Source organism: Micrasema longulum, unplaced genomic scaffold (assembly GCF_059751315.1).
Source record: "Micrasema longulum isolate JH-2025_06_02 unplaced genomic scaffold, ASM5975131v1 h1tg001554l, whole genome shotgun sequence".
Taxonomy (NCBI): Eukaryota; Metazoa; Arthropoda; class Insecta; order Trichoptera; family Brachycentridae; genus Micrasema; species Micrasema longulum.
The window spans coordinates 149,953-175,398 of record NW_028278737.1 but is presented as its reverse complement, the minus strand read 5'-3'; the positions used below and the strand labels follow the sequence as shown (position 1 = coordinate 175,398).

At 30.2% G+C, this 25,446-nt stretch overlaps 1 protein-coding gene across 1 annotated transcript in view; it reads right to left on the bottom strand.

Moving 5' to 3' along the window:
• LOC148274941 (gonadotropin-releasing hormone receptor-like) overlaps window positions 1-25,446 on the bottom strand; it is a 287,367-nt gene that overhangs the window by 187,409 nt on the left and 74,512 nt on the right. The window contains exon 2 of the mRNA XM_088236390.1: window positions 61-885. Within this exon, the coding sequence (XP_088092516.1) occupies window positions 61-633 (573 nt within the window). The 5' untranslated portion in view covers window positions 634-885. The remainder of the gene's footprint in view (window positions 1-60; window positions 886-25,446) is intronic.

The following is a 25,446-nucleotide window of genomic DNA, read 5'->3' as shown; positions in this document are numbered from 1 at the left end:
ATTAGTATTATTCAAGGTTTTACAAATACATAAAATATAATAAATTAATAAATCACTCACCTGGGGTAGACTCAATATTGCACTAAGGATCCACATGAATATAAGAAGACTCGTCCCTCTTCTTGCTGTAGAAAGACTTTTCATTGGATACCTGACCGCTACGAAGCGGTCCACTCCAATCAGAACTAGCACAAACGTACTCAAATACAAGCTAAACATTTGAACGAACTTGAACAGTTTACACGCAGCGTTCCCCGCTAACCACTGCACAGTATAGCTCCACGCAGCTTCACCGGCCAAGCAAAACACAGTTACAAACAGGTCCGCGACAGAGAGCTGGAGGATGAGACTATATATTGCACTGCAAGATGTCCTGGAAAATCTCCTGGCCTTCTGGCTCCGGCGGATACTGACAATGGTAGCCAAGTTCCCGACGAGAGAAAGCAAGGCGAGAATACTGAGGACTATGACTTTGATCCATTTTCCGTAGCTCAGTTGAGGGGCGTGTTCCAAACAAGAAAAGTTTGTCCCATTTATATTCCACTGTCTGTTTGGATTGTATTTGCTAAGGGTGATATTCAATCCCATGTTCTCGCATTCTTCAATTGAATACACAACGTCAGTTGCATCCATTTTAATAAATTAATTGATATAACATTATGTTAGAAGTCATATAAAGACATACTCTATTTATTCAAGACCTATTTAACTTTTTATTTTTATCCCTTGCGAATAATTCCATATTTTTTTAAAAAAAACAAAGCTTTCATTTGTATTTTAGAATATTTACAAATATACACTTCAATATTTGAATTGAGAAAAACTTATTTTCTGGATCATTTTCCAATAAAATAAATGTGTTATTTTAAGTCACTCGGAGTAAACCTGAAACAAAAAAAAAATACCTTTAAAAATAATAATGACTTCCTTGTTCTATTAAAATGAATAACTCAATTATTCTAGCTTAGTCAAGAACATGCGTAATTTGTAATCGTCTGAATATGAACTTAAATATAAATGTTATTAAACCAAGCATAAGTTATCGATACTAATTTATACACAGTTTGTCTTAACACCTGATGATGTGTTTTTCAGAATACCTGAAACTAGTTTTAATATAATGTATTGATCTATATGTGAGAACAATTACAAAGTGTTTAATTTTCAATGAATTATTCACAATTCACTTTGCACTTTTTCTCTCTCTCTCTTTTTCATATCTTCTCTTAAGTGGAGCATGTGGACATCACCAGTGGCCTCCAGGAGACCCCATTGCCAGCCAGCACTCTCGCTTTTTCCCATGTCAATTCAGCGCCCCTTAATTTCACCGAATAAAGTCTTAATATCGTCATTGACGGCCTTCCAGGACGGCGTGATCCCGCATTTTTAAAAAAGAGGCAACTTGAGTTTAGGTTGTCCTGAGCCATGCGCAGCACGTGTCTAAGCCAGATCTACCGCCGCATCCTCAAGACGCTCGTTATAGGAGGCTGCTGCGTCTTTTCTCGGACTTAGTTAAAAAAATCTTTTTTTTTATTTTTTATGATTTGTACTTTTTCAGAACTAACATAATTGCTACGTACGTATTTTTTCAACTTAGATTTAAATTATTTTTTTTTATTTCTGATATTTTTACATATGAATAAATAAATTGTGAATCGACTCAAGTTACTAACTCATTAAATAAATTTTAACACGTGTTTACTAAGAACCTATTTAATTCTCCTAAACGTTTCGATAAATATTTTTTATTATTTCGGAAGCGTTGCAATATCCCGTCAAAATATTTTCCAGTTCGTTTATTTTTTATTTAAAATTATATAATATTGTCGCAACCGCCTTACGACAGAGAGATCTTTTCATATAAGAGGATTTAAATAAAAACACACTTGAGTAAATTTTGTGAAGAAGCGTGAAAAATTGTGAAAATATTCATCCATATTTTTACCTTTCCAGCCATTATTCTGGAGATTATTCTGCTAACACTGGAAAATATGACATTTTTCCTAAAATATCTTTTTTCGTTTTGCAAGCTTTGTTTCAGCCGATGAACGGTAAAATTGAAAACTTAAGACGTTCTGTTGAAGTATACTTGGATACATATAAATATGAACGTAAACTCCCATTTACTGAACCGTAAAAGCTATAAATTCCTACATTCGCTAAAGTTTCAAAGTAAACCTTGACATTATAAAATATTCTGCGACAAAAAAAGTTTTATTTTGTAAATAACTCTTCTCGCATTGAGGTTTATACTCCATTTAAGAATAAACTATGAACGAATGAACTCTCATTTTCATATCTTTATACGTAGCGCGTAATAGATGGCATTTGAATTCATAGATAAATACCTACCTTCCCTTCATTCTCATACGGGCTATAGTCGTAATCAGACGAGACGTTACAAATTATGCCGCCGTGCATGATGAGTCTTAATGACATTGTGACTGAAAAACCGTGCAGTTACATTTGTAAATAAAATTTAATTCATCGTAAAATCAGATTATTTGTTTACTTATTTTAATTTAAAATGATAAAATATTTTGGCAATTATAAAGATTAACATAATATAACAGAAATAAAGCATATTGAAAAAAAAGGAATATGAAAGTCTCAGCATTGATAGGGCTCGTCACCTATCATTGACTGGCATAAGTGGCCACTTAATACATTGTGTAACAATCACTACTCTGCCTTTGTTGAAACTTTCACATTGCTACTTTTCCGTCTGTTAACTTTCGTGAAGTAAAGGAGCGGCAACCTTAATTATTCGTGTAATTCAAATGAATCTAAATGAATTATTTCACCTACTACTAAAATACCTTTCATGAATGATTAAAAGGTTGAGTAGAGTAAATATCGATGTTTAAGAATATGCAAAATAGAGAATGTTATATGGTGTGTAGAATGGCCACTTAACCACCCAATGACGGGTCACAAGCCCTGTAAGTGCTTAGACTTTTTTCTAAATAATGTTTTTCCCATCTGTTGCAGCTTGCCCACCATAAACCGCACACTGCATCTGAGGACATGAGTCTCTTTGGCGGTGTCCACATACACGGAAAAGTTGCTCGTTGCCGAACGAGAAAAGCTGCTCGAAGAAGCTCTCTGTAATCTAGTAGCTTTGGCATATTTGTGCTGAAACAAAGGAATCAAAAAGTGCATATTTTGCACTTCATTGGATTGAGAAAAGGGGAAGTGAATTTTTCACTGAGATTAAATTGATTGGACATTGTCACGGATGGACCTAATTGTTGCAATAAATTTTAATCTTAATAACTCACTAGAGACTGAAATGCAGCTTTGTCTGCACATATTTAAGTACATTGGAAGTAACAATATGTTTCTTTTTTGGGTGATACCGTGTGTGTTGGATTTGTTCCGATGTTTCGGCTACCATTGCAAGAGCCATCTTCAGGGTAACTGAGTGTTTTGTAGAAAAAAAATGTGTGTTTAAGTACTAGTAATTTGTACCGTGTCGCAGTCAATGGTAGCCGAAACGTCGGAACAAATCCAACACACACGGTACCACCCAAAAAAGAAAAATATTGATAACAGTGTTCGTGAAAATCTGCGCACCTTTATTGAAAGTATTTTTAAAAAACGTATCAGTCTTATATCAAGAGACCAAGGAAACAGATAATTAGTTTTTTTCGAATTGAGTAGATAAGTGTCATTCTTTTTTTAATTAAATATTTATTCAGTGCTTAATAAGTACAAACGCCTTTTAAATGTTTTAAGAGCAAAATTAACATAATAAAATTAGATATTTTACCTAAACATGATGCATAATTGTATAGGCGTTCGTTTTCGAATAACGCAAACAACAAATCCTTATAGCAATGTTATTATACTAAGACATATTATCATTATTTAATACAATATATTCGTTAAGTGTTTGAGGCCTAACGACGCATTGTCAGTTCTTGGAAAATAGACAAAGCTTCTAGTTGAGAAATTTCAAACAATAGGCAGAACATTGTCATATGAGCCTTCTTAAAACATTGTCATAGGAGCTTTCTAACGAACAAATCTGCTTCGCGAAGGTTCATCAATAGTAGCAGTCACCTTGTCAAAGAGACACGCCTTGCAGAGATAAGCATATCCTACATAATGGATATTGGATATTTTAAACGGTGGCTGAAGAAATGTAGTTGTAATTTTAATTAATTGATGTTATTTTATTTTTTTATATTTAAATTGGGCACTCATAAACGTACTCTCATGTGTATTTTAAATAATAACAATAAAAATAAATTTCATTATAAATTATTTAACTCATTTTATGTTTGAACTATGATATTTTTATTTCTTCATAAATAATTTTACCCTTTTCATTATATTTTCTCACTGCCTTTTATAAAATTGAATCTTGTGCCTTTTTTTTTTCATAATTATTTAATCCTTATCCTAGAAAAACGATTTTTTAAAATACGTTTAATAATTGAAAGGGCTATTTCTTTGGTTAAATTAAAGATCATTATAAATTGAAGATCGTTTATTCAAAATACGATATTCGAAACAAATGGCAGTTAGAGATTAAAAAAAAAATTAAACACGTATCGAGACATCAATAATTTTTGTATAAACTCAACAAAACACGCCAAAAATCGGCTCACAAAAATATCAAAGTCTTAAACGTTTTTTTTTAACTCGATATTTTACCGTGTGTATTGATTTTAATAATTAATATTTTGTGCTCTTGAAATAAAAAACAATAATTTAAACTGTATATGAATTATAAATAAGATTACCTTCAGGCTAAGTTGTTTGGTGTATTTTTTTAAACAAAGATCGTTCTTGAGATGTTACTTGAATCACAAAAAAACCCAATAATAAATACGTTTTAAGAAAATGTCGAGTTCTCAAAAAAATTCGCAATTTCAAGAATGCAGTTATGAATGAAAAATATGGAAAAGCAATTTTAACTGGATTATGTTTTACTCGTGAGAAAAAATAACACCATATGTATCCTATGATACATTTCCAAGAAAAGGGCAAAATACATTACATTGAGTCAAGCATTTACTTGAATGTAAGTGAATAATTGTATATAATCGCATATCAACTTCTCTATGTCTACCGGTTTCGAGACGCACCCGTCTTTTTGTTAGGAAACAATTTACACCAACATGCAATACCTACCTTCAACAAAGTAGTTGCATAAAAATATAAAACAAACTTGTTGACAAAACACATGACGTTAGTAGTCAACACAAACGTGCACTGCTATTTTTTTAAGAAAAATGTTTGATTCTGTGAAAGAAATAATTAAAAAAATGGTTTATTAAAAAGGAGGGGAGAGAAAGGAAAGACTATGAAATTACTAGGGTAACCGTTACAATAGAACATCGTTTAATGAGCTATATTAAAATGCTTCTTAAATCGATTTTTAAAAAGGCGTCGAAAATGCTCACCTTGTCTACTTGACATTCCACTTTGAAGGCTCGTTATCAAATAAAATAACATATTTAACCTAAAAATAAACACAATATCTTGTAGATCAAAAAAAAACCTTTCGAATGACGTATATTTTTTTCATATATTTTTACTTTGAATGCTAATTTTACATTTGGTAAAAAAGGGACAAAACTATTGTTAACACATTATATTTCATTATCATCATAAGAAGCGCTACACCTTGTCTCCATTCCTCCTTGCACCCTGCGGCTCTTCTTTGGTATGTCAGGCCAATTACTCTCATGCTACTTTCTCCAGTTTCCAGCCATCTTAATTTAGGTCTGCCTCTGCTTCGCCTGCTTTTTGTATTGGTATGAATAATCTTTTTTGCTGTACAATTATCATTTATTCCGTGCACATGGCCCAACCATTTTAATATTTTTATTTTTATTTTTACGAATTGTGCAATGTCTGGTTTGCCAAACAGTTCCTTTAATTAATGATTGAACCATCTCCTCCACACTTCGTTTTGGTTGACAGCACTAAGTATCTCCCTTATTATTTTTCTTTCAAAAAAATTTCCATGTCTTCATCTTTTTTGGTCATAACCCAGCCTTCGGCACCATATGAAACACGGAAAGTTTTGTAAATAGTGGTCGTAGTTATTCTAGAGGGCAAATAAGATCCCAAATTTTTATTTTAATCATATTATATTTACAAATTATAAAAAAAATAAGTGAAAACAGTGATGTTTTACCACTTGGATAACTTTCGAAATAAAATTTAATTCAACAATATTTTGAGTTTGACATGGACTTGATTCAAATTCTTGAGAAGCTGTTAATATTTACATATTACAACAGAGATGAAAAACATTTAAGAGAAGTTAATAAAAAGGTCTAGGCACTTACAAGGTTTATGGCCTGTCATTGGTTCAAAAGGCACACCGTGTAACATTTACCATTCTACTCATATTTAAAAATCTTTATTCCCTTATTTTTTTATTATGTTAATGTTTGTAAAGTTACTTAAGTAATTCACTTCACAAACATCGACGTATAAAAAAAATAAAAGAATATGAATGTTCAAAGGTGGGCAGAATGGTTAATGTTACACAGTGTGTAAAGTGGCCACTTTAATCAAACTAAAGTCATAAATCCTTTAGATGTCTAGACTTCTATATTACCTTCTCTAAAATGTTCTTTATCTCTGTTTTAGTATGTTAAATTTAATCTCAAGTCAACATTTTTTGTGATACCGTGTTATATTACTTGTATTATATTTTTTGTATTACTTTCATGAGCATATTGTTCACTCAATTATATGGTTGCGCAAGTTCGACGGAATTGAGATTTTAACCGCAGAAGCAAAAATTCGAAACCCACTATTTCATATAAATAAATTTGCGCAAACCCACTGATTCGTTGATATCAAATCTTACAATTGTACACTTCGAAAAAGGCAATTTCGAATTTATTTTTCAGTGCTTTTGGTTTAAAAATAATCTTTAATGACTTAAAAACGAGGTGTTATATAAAAAGAGGATTGTAAATTATTTGTTTTAATTCCTTTGCAGTATTTTTATCATCTGTAAACATGAGACAGATCATTTGAACTTGGTAATGCAACAGTCATCTTTAGAAAAGTGAAACTGCGATAATTACACTTTTGTGAAAAGAGTGAAAACTGAAATCTCCTCGATAATTAAATTGGTAATTTACTTTGAAAAACGAAAAATAATTTATGGTTATCCCTTAAAAGACTTGAGTAAAAGGGTTTTTTCTAATCAATGTAAACACGGACATGAAACTAGAAAAAAAAAATAAGTAAGGCTGGTAAAAAGACAAACACACAAAACTCGTTAATGCACCGAACTGTAAAGTTATATTATAAGGAAACACCATTAGGAATAAGAAAACAAAACAAAACATTTCAATTAAATTTAAGTTCAAAAAACACGTATGAAACATATAAGAAGGCTTTTAAAAATTAGGCGTATCTGAGTTGGTTTAAAGATTTTTTTTAATGAACGTATATTGTTAACATTCAATCGGTACGTCTCGTAACCGGTAGACATAAAAAAAGTCGATAGGTGGTTATTTGCAAATATTCAATTATATTAAGTACGTTTATTATTTATTTTATAAATCTATTGCATAAAATCAAATACATATTTAAACATAGGGAATCTATATAAAACTATACAATAGAAAATAAAAACGAAGTGACCTCTGTTTAGGATAGTCTCCATCTTATATGGCTCAGCACAAGCTGAACATAATAAGTTGTTCTATTTCTATATATTAATAACAAAAAAAACTAAAACTACATAATAAAAAATGCCTAGCTAATCAAATGTAAGAAATGAATAATCGCTATTATACAAATATAAAGTAAAATAATGTGCCAAAAATACGTGTTATTTAAACATCAATAATATAGTTTAATAAATAATAAAAACAAAAACCAAGTTATGTCATACATAAAATATAAATAATATGTGAAAAAGATAAAAGCAAATTTTTCACTGACTGAAATTAAATTGATCGGAAAAGTTCAACTCGCCGAATATTACAAAACTTTTTCAAAGTCTTCAATTTTTTTTTGAAATTCACCAACTCTGTTCATTTGACAAGACCTATAAGAAGACCACGGATAGCAGCAAGAAGTTCTATTCGGTAATCATTGAGAGGGGAAAAGGAACAAAACCACAGGATGTGTTCAAAAGATTGATTGGGATATCCGCAGCAACACGAAGAGGAATTAACAATATTAAAAACAAATATTTTTTTATTCAATTGACCATAAACTCATAAAAACTGCATAGTCCGTCGATCAGGGATAAACCAAAAAGATTTAAAATGCCAACAGGTTAAAGGAAAAAAAGAAAGGTAACTGTCTCCGAAGGGGAAGATTCTCATCGCAATTGCCATGGATCAATAAAACACACGACGATAGCTAAACAATTAAAATGAAAAAAACTAATGGGATACAAATAACACCTTCATTTCAGTCATTGGTTGGTATAAACTAGAAACTTTCTCTACCTCTATTATGGTTTTTTAATCCTTATAACTCTTAAGAGGGCAACATCAAGTTTTGTAGACGAATTTTTGGACCTACCAAAAATATTGTAACCAAACCAACTGGTTTAAAAAGAAGGAGTATGTGATTCAATCAGATGTATCTCTTCATAAAAGGTTTCAGTTTTTAAATTTTATCCAAATCAATAAAAGGAAAAATCGAAGAAATGTGGATTTTCAAATACGGATGTTATGATGCAAAAAAGTGAATGCAAATGCCTGAAGTTCAATATTTAATATTCGGTTTTGAAAAATATAAATAAAATCTCCTTATTCTTTTTTTTATGATCGGTTATTAATTAAAAAATTAAATTCAATCACGAATGTAATAAATAATGGATTCAGAAAAAAATACAGAGAAAGAAAAAAATGTACCATAAATCAAAACATCGTTATACTTGGAATTCATGAAAGAATTTACAATTTCAAAATTATGAAGTTGAAAATTGAGAAATTTACATTTTTAAATTGGTCATTGTTTTGAGAAGATGTAAATATTTCTGCTGGAGTTTGTAAGTTTTTTAACAAATGCTCGGCTTACTCTGAATTCTCTTGCATTTTAGAAGAAGGGTTTCTGAATCCCTTAGATTCCTCGAGATTACCTTAAATTTGATGAGGGTGAATGGGTATCTCAAAGGATAACATTTATATTAAATAACCCTAACTATTTTTCTATGGGTAATAGAAAGGTATTATTTTTAAGAAAAGAATTTAATGGTGAATTACTTACCATATTACCAAAGTAACTATTTTTAATATTTATTTTATTATGTAACAGTATGTACAAAATACATTGTCATTATTTGCATTATTAGTGTAGGACACCCATGCACACACCGGAAAAAATGTTTACACTGAAGACAAAATAATTTAAGTTGTGTTAATAAAGTAAATTTAAAAAATCGCAAATTAAATTGATCGGTGTTTCAGGGCCAGACTACGAAACTTCAGAGGAACATTTATAATGGTAACCTTTATACCCTTTTCTACACAGTCTTCCCTTGTCCGCGTCCAGTGTCGCGGAGGTGTTGGAATTTGTAGAAGAAATGTTAGTCTAAGAAATAAAAGTTTTATTACATTTTCAAACCATAAAAAAATCCTTAAAAAAAGAGTTTTTGAAGGAGGAATTTTATGGTGAGAAATGTTTCTCTAAAGTTTTGCAATCTGATCCTGAAACACCGTGTGTAATGATATCAATTAAACTTATATATTTTAATTTAACAATATTTATATAATGTTTTAATTTAATTAACGTTTATTGTCAATTTCACGAGTTTCGCTTGTTAAAAAAGTGTGTAAAACGGCATTTAATAAGTATGCAGCTATTATTTATTGTGTTTTGCTTAATCAGGAGCCAAGTTGAGGACTTTTTTATTTATAATTATTCCTGTTTACACATTAGAGTTCCATAGCAAAACTGGCAACAGCCGTAGAGTAATGGCTTAGATACTTACATGTTGGTTGATAGGATTGGGTGGTTTGTGAGTGAATGGATCGCCAGTTGATGAAGGTCCACCTATCCTATCCATCCTGTGATCTCCCAACTTTCACTGCTAGTTTATTTTCTTTGTCTCTATGGCCATGGGTAGCTACGGTTGCTATGAGAACAATTGTCCATATCCATAGCAACCAATATAAACAATCACATTTTTTCCTATCGATAATTTGTTCTGTCAGCTACCGAATTTTATCTGCCCGCATCTGCTTGTCCTACAATCATCTTTCTGCATCTGCTCACCTTAACATTTTTTGACCGCTGCGCCGTCACATTCATTTATATATTTCCCAAAGAACTTTAGTTAATGTGCTGTGTTCACCAAAAAAGGGAAACACTATCCAGAAGCCAAAACTTGGAGATAGCATCCAGATTCCTGTCCCTGACCTCTTTTCCTGACTTCCCAAAGGTAGGATTTTTGTCTGCTGTAGTTTGTTTGGTCGCATACTGTTTTTTTTTGCATCTGCCATTATCGCGCAAACGCATATTTTCTTTCCCCGAAAAAAATATCACAGATCAACGATTTAGTCAAATAATACCCACGCAAAATTTATAATCGCCACCCCACAAACATTAAAAATAAATAAAAGTAGTTTTATCATGATTGTTTTGAATGTGTTCTATCATCAATATCACTTAAACATCTTGTTTAACAGTATTAATTAACATTTTTGAATACGCGACCCCCAGGATACCAGATTTTCATCGCTTACTTTTTACATTTGCCTAGCCTGTGAACGCACCCCCCAAGCAAGGCTTCCTGATTCCCCAGTTGATCGCCGGGGGTCGGGACCCACAGGTTGAAAAACAACGTTAAATAATAAAAAAATTATATTTGAAGAAGTTAATTTTATAAATTAAAATTTAAATAAAAATTTTATATCTTTGTTTTTAAAAAATATTTTTTGCCGACCGGTTTCAAAACTACAAAACCTTCTTTATTGAGGCATAATTTTGTAATGAATATTATGGTATTTTATTTCGAAAGTGTCGACTCAATATTAAATCTAAATACTTGTAGGTAAGAAGTCAAGTCTATTTGTCCTCTAGTGTTTAAATTTTGTAAGGTAGCAGTGGGAAGGGAGAAAACAAGATGAAAAGATTATAATTAAATTTGTTGCAACAGAGAGGAAAACATTTTTAGAAGTGAATAAGGGAGTCTAGGCATTTACAGGGCTTATGACCTGTGATTAGCTGGTTTAAGTGGCCGCTTTACATACTGTATAACATTCACCATTCTGCCTACGTTTGAACATCCTTTTTTTCTCAACTCTCCCATCTGTTGACTTTTGTGAAGTAAAAGAGCTGAAACCTTTATCATGCGGGTGACATTCATCCGGCTGAACCAATTCACCTACTAGGCAACGCCTGAAAACGATTTTCCAATGTTGTATACTCCTTCTTTTACCAGGTAGTTAATTCAACAGAATGTTACACAGTGTGTAAAGTGGCCACTTTAACATGTTAATTTCTTTTACGTAATGGGATATGTTATTGTAAATGTATATGTATATGATTAATGCAAAATGCAAACTTCAGTTGTAATATTGTATTTTTATTTGTTATTAATAAACAAAATTAAATTAAAAAAAACAACTAATGATAGATCACAAGCCCTTTAAATGCCTAGACTCGCATATTTCCTTCTCAAAAATGTTTTCCCTCTCTGTTGCAACAAATTTAAATATGAACAACTCCCTAGGGAGAAAATTCAGCCAGTCTGCAAGCATTTGAACATACTCAAAACATTGTCGATAATAATTAAATGAAATATTACATATATTCCTTACAAAATTTATACCTTGATAAGGAGGCTCGTGTAGCTTAGAAACCAATCATTAAAAAAAATTATGTTGATGTTCATAAATATAAGGATTTAACAACTTACTGACTTTTTCTGTCAACTGGTTTTGAGACGTATCCGTCTCATCGTCAGGACACTCACTACACCATTATGCGAATACTAAAATACACTTTCACCTTTACCATCACTGAAGTATACATAGTATTTACAAAAAAATACACAAATAACACGTAGAGTGAAAATGCAAACACCACCATGCCTAAACATGCACTAAAATTTCGTTGATAATATTTAGCCAAATGTTGCAGAATGTGTGGGGATCGGGGTACGGAAGGGTACGTCTCGAAACCGGTAAACATAAAAAGTCGGTGAGTGGTTAAGAACTTGTATTTACTTACAATTATTTAAATTTTTGACCACAAAATTAATGCTTTGAATATAAATTATATAAAAAGGTTTTAAAACAAAGGTTTTTTTATTTAATTATTTTTTATGAAAATTAACCTCGGAACGTCACTTTAAGAACTGTACTTCCTTGCTAATTTCAGTTGTTTAACAAACAGATGCGAAGTAGTTCGTACTTTTAAAAAACAGCTAACTAAAAATTTTATGTCTCTTTTGTTTTTAAAACCATCAAAAGTTTTAAGGGAAACAATCAATTTGTGCTTGTAATACATTTCTCTTTAAGATAAAAAGAAGCCTTTTTAATAACTTTTAATAAAGGTTCTTATTCCGTTGCTCAAGTAACGGAAATAAATGGGTGAATCCTGTACAGTTTTGATTTCTTTTAGGCTTTCTGCTAAATGCTTTCTTCCTAATCTTTCTATGGAAACTTTTTCAAATTTATTTTCTAACCTTTTTTTTCTTTACACGAACAAATACGTAATTTCAGTGTAGAACAAATACGTAATTTCAGTGTAAAACAAATAATTAAGGTAAAGTTTATATTTGAAGCACTATCTTTGTGGTTATTCATTATAATAAAATAAATAAAACAACTTTGTTTTTAACCACTAATTTTTATTTTTCACCGACCGGTTTCAAAGCAAACAAGCTTCTTTGTCACGGTTAAAGTAACTTAAGAATTGATTCCTTTTTATTTTATTTCTATCATGTTCACTAAATACTACACGTGGACCCAATAAATCGAGTGTTTTTTTCTAACACGGGTGGTAATTTGATATCCTTATTTTTGAAGTAAGCCAGGAGAGGACTAAAAGAAATATTGTTTATTTGGTTATTAATTATTGTTTTCGTATTATGAATCGCCTTTTCAATTTCTAAGATTTCTAAGTTGTCTAATTTTAATATTTTATTTCAACATGAAGTATTTTTAATCCAGTGTCTTTATTGAAGTTATGATTATTTTCTATCAGATGATTTGCGAATTCAGAAAAAATAATATTATTTAAGCATCTTAAGTGTTTTTTTAATCTTATATTAAAATTTCTTTTAGTTTTTCCAATGTATATTGAATCGCAATAACTACAATTTAATTGGTATATTCCAGATTGATTATATTTATGGACTTAGTCTTTGTGATTTTTTAACAATGTTCCAATATTATTAGTTATGTAGACAGCCGGTTTAATGTTTGATGGTAGGGAATTCAATAATTGTTTTGAAAAAATGTCATTTATAAAAAGAATCCGCCTCCATTGTTTACGTGGGTTTGCTTTATTTACTGTGGAAGTCGAATATAAATATTTGTTTATAAGTTAGCGTTTTTGTTTTTGATTTAATATTTTATCAAATAAGTTTTCATTATATCCATTATTATTTGCAATCTGTTTTATTGTATAAAGTTATTTTTTAAAATTAGTTTCATCTGGTGGAATGTTAATTAACCTTTGTATCATTGAATGGAATGAGGAATGTTTATGGGCAATTGGATGATTTGAAGAATTATGAATAATTGTGTCTGTATATGTTGGTTTACGGTATATATCGAAATCATTTTGTTTATTTTTTTTTTATTGTTTAAGACAAGTGAAGAAAGTTACAAAATCACTCGCAAACGAGTGGAGGCGAAAAAAAAAAAAAAAAAAGTGAAGAAAGCTAAATTTTTTATCTTTTTCTATTTCTAAAGTAAATTTTATTTCTTTACGTAATGAATTTAGGAAATTTAGAAATGTCCAAAGTTCTCGATCCGACCCTGTAAATAAACAAAAAAACATCGTCCTTAAAAAAAATAGTGGTTTAAAACAAAGTTGTTTTATTTATTTTATTAAATAATTAAGGTTTTAGCGAAACAGCTTATGAAAAGTGAAGTTTAAAGTTTCAATGGAAATAAGATTGATCAATACCATCGTTTCCAGAAAATTGAAAGGAGTCGTATTTATCAAATACTATGTACTTTAATAAAAAATTACATACACGTACTGTTTTTTAGCACTTGTTAGATTTAAATTGGCTTGGGAATTTAAAAAAATTGTCATAATTGTAGGTGCCCAATTTTTTTAATAGTTTAATTTTACATGGAAATGAATAACTAAACCATGTACCTTGTTACTCATGACTGCACATTTATTTGGATTTGTTACTGTTAAGTTGAAAATATTCAATTTGAAATTAGTGGATAACGTGGTGGTTTTATTTTTATGTAAATTATATTATTCTTAATATTATTGGTATAATTTAACAACATGTATTTTTTTTTTTATTAAAGTTTTGTATTTTATGAATGAATAATAATATTTTGCTATGATTTACTAGCCGAGAGAGTTATCTAAATATAAGTCTCCAACTTAAAGGTATCAATATTAAGAGAGTGAAACAGTTTAGGTACTTAGGCAGTATCATCACAGAAAATCTAGACCCCGACATTGAGATAAAATGCAGAATAGAAGCAGCCCGAACAGGATTTAACAAAATTAAAAATCTTCTTTGTGACGATAATATAAACCTATCCTTGCTACGCGAAGAAAAAATGTCCAGTTATTCATCAACACATCTATACAGATACCTTATACAAGAGAGAGCACGAAGATATAAGTCATAACAAGGAAGACAGAGACGCTGCTCTGCAGCGGATGTTGTTTAAAACATATTTAGTCTTCAGTCGGTTGATGACAGTGATGGGGGGCGCACGCGCGTACGATGAGCGACATATTTGAATTTTTTGATTTATTTTGCCATAATAGGGCTAAAATATGTGTTATCACATAAATTTTGGAAAAGAAATCATTAAACAGTATGTATCTCTGTTTTTTTTTTTTACTTATAGTAAGTAACACGATGTTACATCACCGCGCGCAAAGGGATTATTTACCACAAGTTCATGGGGGGTTAGTAAAAAAAATAGGCTTATTAAAACAAAGACAGCACTCTACACATTTTTTTATTTGAGTTATATGCAATCAATGTTTTTTAGTACTTTTCCCAGACTGCAAGTATAATTGTTTATTTTAGTGAATAATTGTTGCCAGAAGTTTGTCTGTGTATTTTTAATTGATAAAATATTGACTTTTTAAGAACAAATATAAAGTTGTGGTTTGCATTTTCGTTATTGTTCTGTAACGTAAACGAGACTTTTTTTCTTGTTCCGCAGCTAGATGCATTAAATTGAAAATATACGGAATATTGTCATGTATGGTATGGAACCTTTGCAGAACTCAGTAGTTTATAAGTTTTTTCTGAGTTCATTGTAATATTAAATTGGTTTTAGGCTAATAGTGGAGATTGCCATCTTTGTTTTGATACTCCTTAATTATTAAAATAAAAATAAATCATCGGTCGGCGTATATTATCAATCTACAATTTTGGCAAATATGATATTTATATATTAGGGGATTTTTAACTCCTATTGAAAATTCCCTCATCATAGAATATATAGGCCCAATAGTTGGAGAGTTTTAAAAAAAAAAAAACAGTCCCATGGCGTGGATTGGAGTAAATAACGCGTTTGATTTGATTTTTGAAATGTTTTTACTGTCTTCTGAACAAAGTTGATTGACTAAATTAGCGGTAATGCACGCTGACTGAAGATATGTAATCTTGCAATATAACTTTTTTTTTTAACGTGATTCATTAAATTATATAATTCGTTTTTCCCTTTAGTTGTTAGGCTAAAGACCATAAAATATTTATTTATTGAACAATATATTAGGTTTGTCCAAATCTTTATAAATAAATTATTTGACTGTCTTTGACGGTTATGAAAACGGTATTAGACATTTTTCAACATTTAGGAGGTTGTTGAAAATAAACAAGTCAAGGAAGTGACGTATCACAACATTGTTTTTGGTTTATTTCTGATTGTTAAATACTTTCAGTAAATAATATTAATTACTTAAAAATTCGCGGAGCCACACAAAAAAAAAATATATATATTTTTTAACTTCTTTCTTAAATATGTTGTATTCCTAACTGCACATTTTTTCCTTGTTCGTTTTACTACAGGAACATATTGTTCTGCGAGTAAATAGAAGTGCTTGAATTATTTTTAATTTTGGAATTAAAATGTTAACCAGTTGTTTTAGGTCACGTACATACTTACATTTGGTATGTGATGTAGAAATATTACTTTGTCTGTTACGGTAAAATAGATTAAATACGGTATAATATTTGTTTAAAAAGCACCACCACATAAAATCATTCCATATTGTAATATAGATTATTCGGCAAATGCATATAAAAAAATATACAATTTATGTATTCATTAACTTCATGGACTTATATATACTGATAAGTACACCATTATATTAACAAATAATATTATATACAAGTTTACTGTTTTTGAAATTTCCTGCCTTAACTATATAAATCAACTGTTTTAATAAATGTAAAATTGCATTTATACACAAAACCATACATACGCAGCAATGTACAGACCATTCACACCACACTAGAGCTAACACAAACAAATCCCTCACTGTTCCTAAAGTAAGGACCACATTGGCCCAGCGCCATTGTAGAGGAATAAAACTATAAAATAAACTACCTTCATCAATTAGAGATATAAAACCACTACAGAGGTTTTCAAGAACTGTGACAACGTGGCTCTTGGACAAGGTACAATGCCCTTGAAACAATTTCCATTCATTTCCATGCGAGTAACTTACTTATTTTATTGCGCTTTAAAAACATCGATAAATAAACAACATATTTCGCTTGCCCAAAATCTTTTCTTACTACCCTCTGATGTGAATAGGAATAAAATGCTAGTAAATTACGTGTATTTTCATTTATTTTTAAAATAAATATTTGTGTTCTTATAATTTACCCAAATATTTTAATTTTGGGGGGCATTTTCAACGTTTTGTAAATAACTCACTATTGGAAAATGAGAATCAAGTTCGAGTAGACTTGGGTTCGAGCTTCAGACCTCTGATCCTAGAGTCCACGACACTAGCCACTGGACTAAAACCCGATAAAAAATATAAATTTATGCATTCATAAACAATCGATTATCTTACTAACTCTCCATGGGACTTAAGAAATGCGTTAAGTAGGAATTAATAATATAATTCGAATGAAATAAACAAATAAACAAAATTTACATACAGATCTCGAATTTTCTTCATTCATACATTTTGTGTTTAATTATTCTGACTTTTGAAAGAAATATCCATTTGCTTAAAAGCCCACAAATATACAATTTGCGTTATGCACAAAAAGTAAAAAAAAAAAATCTTCAAGCATTTGTTGGATTTTCTCATGCCATGTCTTTCTTAATCTTCTTCGTTTTCTGCATCCATCAACGGTCATATTGTAAACCTCTTAAGCAGTTCTCTCGGCGTTTATTCGCCCTACATGTCCAAACCAACGCGTTACTTGATCCATTATTTTGTCGATAACGGATCGTTATTTAAAAAATAACACAAAAGAAATCAATGCTACAAGAATAAAACAAACTGGAACATTTGATTAGCACATTACATGCAAGGCAAAAACTCTTGCTTCTAGACCAAAAAGCATTTTAATTTTAAAATAAAGACCAAAAATGATCGTAGAATAAAATTGAATAAAGACCACATTCAGTCTAAGGGTTTCTCCATTTCTATTAAAACCACTGTCAATTTTTTTTAAAGTAAATTTTTGAATACCGATTCGCCACTTTATTTTTTTTACCTCCTCTTTCACAAAAGTATATCTTGTATAAATAAATGTTGACAAAGCATTTTTTCATACTTGTTTGGATTGTCTTCAGATTTCGTAATGAAATTAACATTGGCAGTTACCACTGACTCTTTAAACTCAAATTGTTCACATGGTCACATCATTAGTGATGTTATTTACAAATTTTTAAAACTTTCTGAATTTCTTGTATTACATCTGAGATTGTTGATTGTTTTCTTCAGCGTTAAATAACAATTAAGTTGTGTATAAGCAATTGATTTTTTAATAGAAATTCGGTCTAACGTATAACACAATCTAAACATACTAAAATGAATCAAAAGTAGATAACAGAAAAGTATGGCATTTCTTAAAGTGCAGTGAATAAGCTGATAATTTTTTTGAGATAAACTGGCTCAATTTTTACCTCATGGAAAGAAAAAAAATGGCCAAAAAAGAAATACCACTAAAATAGAAGATTCTTTTTCATAAGAAATCAGTAAAACAAATCCTGTAAAGATCAGCGACGACTTATTAACTATAGTTAGCTGTTTCTGGAAAAAGTTTACATGCCTCAACAGTGCGGAGTTGTATGTTTGAAGTTGGCCGAAAGGCTTGAAAACCCGTAAAGAAACAACTTATGGCTACTGTGGAAAAGAAAAAGAGGAAAACTTGGGCACAGAAGTACTTAGAATGGACACATGACGTTATTTTTAGATAAAAGACATTTTTTCGTTCATAGCATGCATCACCAGATCGTTCGCCGACCCGATAGTGAACTACATTCACAAACTTACTTTCTACAATCAGTCAAACACCCTATGAAGCAAATATTTTGGGGCTGTTTCTCTTTTTTTGGCCCAGGATTATAGTATCTACAACAAAAATGATAGAAAGGATAAATTTAGAAGTATTTTGCAAGGTCGAATAGCCCATGAAGCTTCAAAAATGAATTTCAAATCTAGCACCTTGCCATGCGTCCGAGATAGTGAAAAAGTTCTTTGTTGACAACGGTGTAACCGTTTGGATTGACTTAACAATTGACCAGACCTTAATTCAATTGATAATTTGTAGTTTAAGACGAGATTTAGGAATATCGATCGCTCAATCGAAATTAAGTTGCTCGAGTCGGAGGTTGATGTATGCTACCGAGATTCTAAAATCCATAATAACTGCAAATCATCGGTAAAATATATACCAAAACGCATTTAAGTTATGTTTCAAGCCAAGGCGGTACATATGAAATATAAATTCCTAAAATGTTTTAACATATTGCTTTTTTATATAAATTAAACATATTTGAAAAACTAATTTTCTTTTACAAATTAATTTGCACAAGGGTGTAGCTGTTCTCTAGTATAATTTACTTTCTAATGTCAGAGACTCCCCGTCCTATCTTTATTTACATTTCAATCATTGAAATGTTACTATCTAAATATTTAAATAATTTTTTTTCATCTTTTTCTTTTCTTCCCACCACTTATCTACTCTTTAAAGGAAAGTGAAGAGTTTAAGTTTATTTTTGTTTCAAATTTAAAATAAAATTAAAGATTGTGTTTTAAAATATACTTTAAGGGTATATCCATATACTTTTTAATTTCTCAAACTGAATGGCTTGACTAGATAGAATGAAATTGCTTTAAGGCAATATGGAAAATGTATATGTATTTTAATTTTTAAATAAATAAATAATTTACTCACCCAGAAGCTGAATGTTGATCTCATTAGTTGAATCTGAATCTCTATGTTCTCTACAAATCACATATTTTCATCCCTTGTTCAAATTAAACGAACCGTTCTGAGCACACACACTATTTTAGGACCATCAACCAGTAAACACCTGAGTTAACATGAGTTCTGGCTGTTTCATGGAGACAATATTATATAACATGGGTCTCAGAAAGCAAGATAAATAGGTCGTATTCGACAGACATGAAGAAACTTATGTAATTTTAATTTAATTCAATTCAATTTATCAAAAAAATAAGAAATGTTTATGTAAAGCACTTTCAGACTTCCTTGAAAGTGTTTTTTTTTTTATTTTTTACCTCTTAAATGCATATTTTTTTTTTTGCTATAGAAAAATAGTTTCATAGTGTGTTGTAAGGAGCGATTTTGGGGAAAAATAACTTTTAAAATCCTAATATATTAAAAATTGTTTTATTTTTTTAAAAAATAGCATGATTATTTTATTTTACGTCATACGGTTATTCACAATTACTTTATCAAATTTTACATTATAAACATTAAGTTTATATAATATGTAAATATTTTTCCTCCAAATTTTGATTTTCATTGCTTTTGAAAAGATTATAAATAAATGAGAAATTTAAAAATAAAAAAATTAACAAATCTCCAAAAATAACACATACGCGAGGTCGAAATTTCTATAAACATAAATCATAGACCAAAAGTGGATTTTATTTCCTTTTATCTTAAATCCTTAGACAAACTATCTTTATTATTAGGGTTCGATTCCCTGCAGTTGCAAGAAAAAATAAAAATAAGAATTTTTCTCAATTGGTCTGGGTGTTGTGGTGTAGTTTTCGTTACCACCTTCCATATCTCCTCTTTCCCATCTGCTGACAAGCCTCAAAAAGAGGCTTGGTGGGTTATTCATTTTTTTTTTTAATAAAATAAAAATTATAACTGGTTTAAAAAAGTACAGCACTACTTATGATTCTTAATAATTACACCTAAATAATTCCCATCTCCTGTCCTCTCTTCATAGTTTAGTTTTAATTTTGTATAAAATTGTAGGATTCAATATGTCCATGTACTTGTAATTTTCTCAAACTGAACGGTAGGTAGGAAGAAATCGCCTTAATGCAATAAACCCGCCCCTATATGTTTATAAATTGTAAATGTATATTAAGTGTAAATAAATTTTATGAAAAATGGAATGATGGAAATTTTCATCAGGATGCATTTAAGGGTTAATATCTTAAATTAATATTTTTATTTTTTTTAATAATGGATATTATTTGAAGGTTTGTTGGGATTCAATTTTTTTTCAATCGTTTAAAAGCATTTATTTATTATTGAATTACAAACTGATTTTTGAGCTACTATGCGCTCTTATATCAAGTTATTATAAGTTTATTTGACTTAAAGATTTAATTAAGGAAAATGAGTTTTTTTGTATAAACATGCTAAGGATTTATTCAAATATCATTGTCAGATTAAGGACTTCCAAAGGTGCGCATTGCAAGTATTTACCATATATAACAAAATAAATTGTATTGATTAAAGTTTTTATTTTATAGTTAAATTAAAAACAATGTTCATTTATTTTCAAAGCGCCCTTGAGGTAATAAATTACAAAAACGGCAAATTATAGAAATAATTTTAATTAATGATGTGATGCACATTTTAAAACTTTCTTGTTTGTAATGTTAAAAACATTATTATTTTGTGTCAGCGTGGCAAGAGTAATTTGCATTGATTTAATGAAGACACTACTCACATCTGCTAGGGAGGTATATAAAATATTTTTTATTAATACTGATTAGTAAAAAACGTCAAAACATCTCCATAGCACACCTTAACGCCTATCAAACTTCTCGACTTCGTGATTTTCTTTTATTTATTATCACTTACCGTCACGACGTCGGATCCTAAAGCAGTAATAAACCGCGGCATTTGCAAATGAAACCCAAAACTGGAAAAAAATGTACAAATTTGACCTTTTGAATACGCGTCACCATTGTGAATAAATTGACCTCCAGTAAATAGAAGAACAATTTAACGTAGTTATGCAGAAATCAGTCAGTCCACAATTTTGAAAAAAACAGATATTGGTACTATCGGGTGTAGTACGGCCGCTTTTATGCAAACAATTATAAACACCTTCTGAAAATAGTGTTGGTCACAAAAACGGCATTTTTCAATGTAGTTTCCCACACACATACTAGTATAGTTTAGCATAGTTATACAAATTTTACTTTCCAAATCGGGTGTAAAAAAGTCCATTTGAAAATTACAAAAAATACGAATTAATAATTTTAAAAAATAAGATAGATATTTCAAGTCTTGTGTCCTGTGTCAACTTGTGTAACATCACAAACACATAAGAGTTAAAAATAAAATACTCTTATATAAATACAAAATGGTATTATTAGTACATACATCAGCGTTTTACTAGGACAGGCTGTTTCCTTCGAAATGCACAAATTATGTTGTGTGGTCAGCCAGACTTTTTAATTCGTTAAAACTAGTCAAATATGTAATTCGTTTTTTAAAATTTAAAACATTCCAACTGTTTTGTACTTTTGATTATTAACTCTTTTCACAAAAGTTCTATTATCTCAGTTTCAGTTTTCCATAGCCAGCCATGAAAAAGTGCTTTATGCATAGTTACGTTCGTAATTCAAGCGTCAATGGGAGTTTCTTGCTTCAAATAAATTATATTCTTCACATATTTGAACTAAAAAATTTTTGATTCTAAGATTCCAAACACATAAAGCTGTTTGCAAAAAACATTTTAAACAATAAACCTAACCTCTAAATAACTTTTCAGAAACTATTTTTATTGGTAAGACTATTTTCACACTTAGGCGTCGATTTTTTGTATAAATTCAGTTAGGTACTTGATGTATTTAAGTAAGAGTTTCGTAATTCCAAAACTAATTATTATTTTATTAAAAATCATACAATATCAACAAAATTTACCTACCCGGCTTTCGTTTTGAACCCTTAATTTATTATGTCGTGTGAACAGCAAAATTATATACACCTAATATTACATTGGGTACTGAAAACGTAGACCTATCCATTCACGTTATCATTCTAAGTGCGACAGTTGTGCGAAGGACATATCATATAAAGTTTTGCGAACCTTGTTTTGGTTAACGGCCAGTGGCTGTTTTATTATTTACGCAAAATCTTAGGAGGAAGTAGAAACACAGTATATTTAATTCTTTAACAAAATAATTACTTTTTTGTTACAGAAAATATCAAAACCAAATAATTTTATGAGAATTCTTTTAAATTGTAACACGCTTTAATTTATCGAATAATTAATAATAATTGCAAATAAAAACAAACCGTAGTTTTAACAAGATAGTTAATTTCAAATGGATTCTTTTCGACATGCCGTTTTACTGGCTACTCATTTTAAAAAAAAATGTTGCTCATTGTTGATAGAATATACCGATTTATTTTTTTATTGCATTTTTTTCTAAATTCGGGATAAAAAATTGGTATCCAATTTTACTTCTTACCTCTTCGGCTACCCTTATGCAAAAAATACGTCAATCCGTCGCCCCGCCGTGACGTGAAGGAAACACAAACAAACGTATTCGTGTATATGTTACTAAAAATACTAAATAAACGCTTTTCTGCAGCGCTGAAACTGTAGTAAAATTTTTATCACTAGGTAAATGCTATATTTAGGGAGAGGACATAAATATTAGATTTAGTTAGCATAATTAGAAGTTTATAAATATAACAACGTACTTATTGAAGCATAAAAGGACATAAAAAAAGTTTCTCAAGAGCACTCCTTTCATCTTTGTGTAATACGAAACTAATATTATAAATACATTTTATTATTCAGAGTTTAATTACAGACTCTTTACCACAGTACCTATATTGTCATTCATCACTGTAATTGGGCCTCTGCAATTAATGCAATCCAGGCTTGAGGATAATCCTATTTAATTTTTTAAACCGGGAATTGAACCTGGAACTATTCGTGCGTAAGGCAAGCATATTAACACTACACCACAAAGGTCACCTTTGTTTGTATATTGTCAAAACAGGCGTTTTTGCAACTTTATCAGAAGTTTTATTTCATAGCAATATTCTTGATAATTTTCATTTAAACCAGAAATATTAACAATATAGGTACTATGGTGAAGAGTCTAAAATTATACTTTGAATATTAATATGTATTTATAAAATTAGTTTTGTATCACTCATAGATGGAAGTCAAAGTTCTTATAGCGTACATTAGAGGACTGTTACAAATAAATTATATGTATAACAAAACAATGAACCAAAACGCTTAAAATAAACAAATTAACCGAATTAAAAAATACATATTTTTATCGATTATTGCGCGGTATGGTCAATAATCCTAAGATTATGATAAGCATTGGTTTAAATGTTCCTGATAGTTACCTCAGACAGCGTCAGTATAAATTGTTTCATATTTGAATGTACAAGACCAACCTATAGATGGCTATGCCCGTTGGAAGGGCTATCGCTTTGCTGAACAACGTCGCTCAGGATGTTGATCTGTTCCATGTATTTGAAGGGGTTTTACGGAGCAGGAATCTTTTTCTAATTTGACAAGAGTCTCTTTTGTGTATTTTTTAATTTTTAAATACGTACGTCTTAAATTTAAGTTTGTTATGTTTATGTTATTTTTGAATAAATAAATTTTACTAAATTAATTTCATAATTGCCTTTTATTTCATTTCGTGTTTTATTTTGCACTTATTTTGATAAGTTTGAGCAGTTGAACTATAAAAACGCCTTCTTTTGGGCGTTTACAAGGGACTTATAACTTTGGCCAAAACTAGAACAGAAGCCAAAATTTGGTTTTGGTTTTGACCAAAAATCTTGTTTCGGTCGGTCACTACCAAATGGTAAAGTGTTTGAAGTCTAAGGAATGTGAAAGAAAGTTGATACAAAAAAATTCTTGCGAAATAAATAAACAAAGTCTCTTAAATACTACGGAAAGTAGCAGGGCGTTGAAGTATAAGAAGTCAGTTTCCCTGAGGATAAATCCGAAGGTTCTAGTTTCCTCGGAAAATAAATAAAAAGGACTCGAGAACGTATAAAGGGCCTACGCACAGGCATTAAGTATTGTGAGATTAAGGGGAAGACAATCAAAGAAATTAAACTACCCAATGAAATTCGAAGAAAATTAATTATATTATATGCGATTTTTTTATGTATATTTCTATTTAATTTCATTGTGCGGATTTATCGTAAGAACAAACATATTATCTCTTTTTATATTGTTGGTGAGAACTCTTATCAAGCTTGGCTGGGCCATATACTGCGGGTGCCTCATACTAGTCTAAGCCTCAATTGTCTATTTTTTAATGCGTCAGGTTACCGATGTGCTGGACGTCCTTTGCTGACTATTCATCCGTCGTTCACGTCAGAACCACGAGACGTAAACCTCCCATAGAAGGATACACAAGAGCAATAGCTAAAAAAGAGACCTAGAGGCTGTTTGTGAGCACCATATGCTTAAACAAGGAAGCGCACATGGAATTATGATGATGATGTAGGTAAACATATTTCAAAAACCGCTTTTTTTTTTTAAAAATATATTTTTTTTTACAAAATGTGATCTATGGTAAAAAAAAGATAAGCGCTTAGCCATCAAGGAAATCCGGTGATAAATGACTAAGAAATCGCTAAGGACTCATAAATATATTTCTAGACAGTAACACCAAATTACTCTGGTGTACGACTTTCTCTACCCTTCCGACGTTAGTAACTGGGGGACTTCTTATCACGACATTTTTTATTATGCTACTAACCAAAAATATATTTCTAAATCGGGATAATAGATACTTTACCATGAACTAGTAAACGACGTATCACATGTCTTTTTAAACTTTATATTTTTGTTTACACAAGCAAAAATG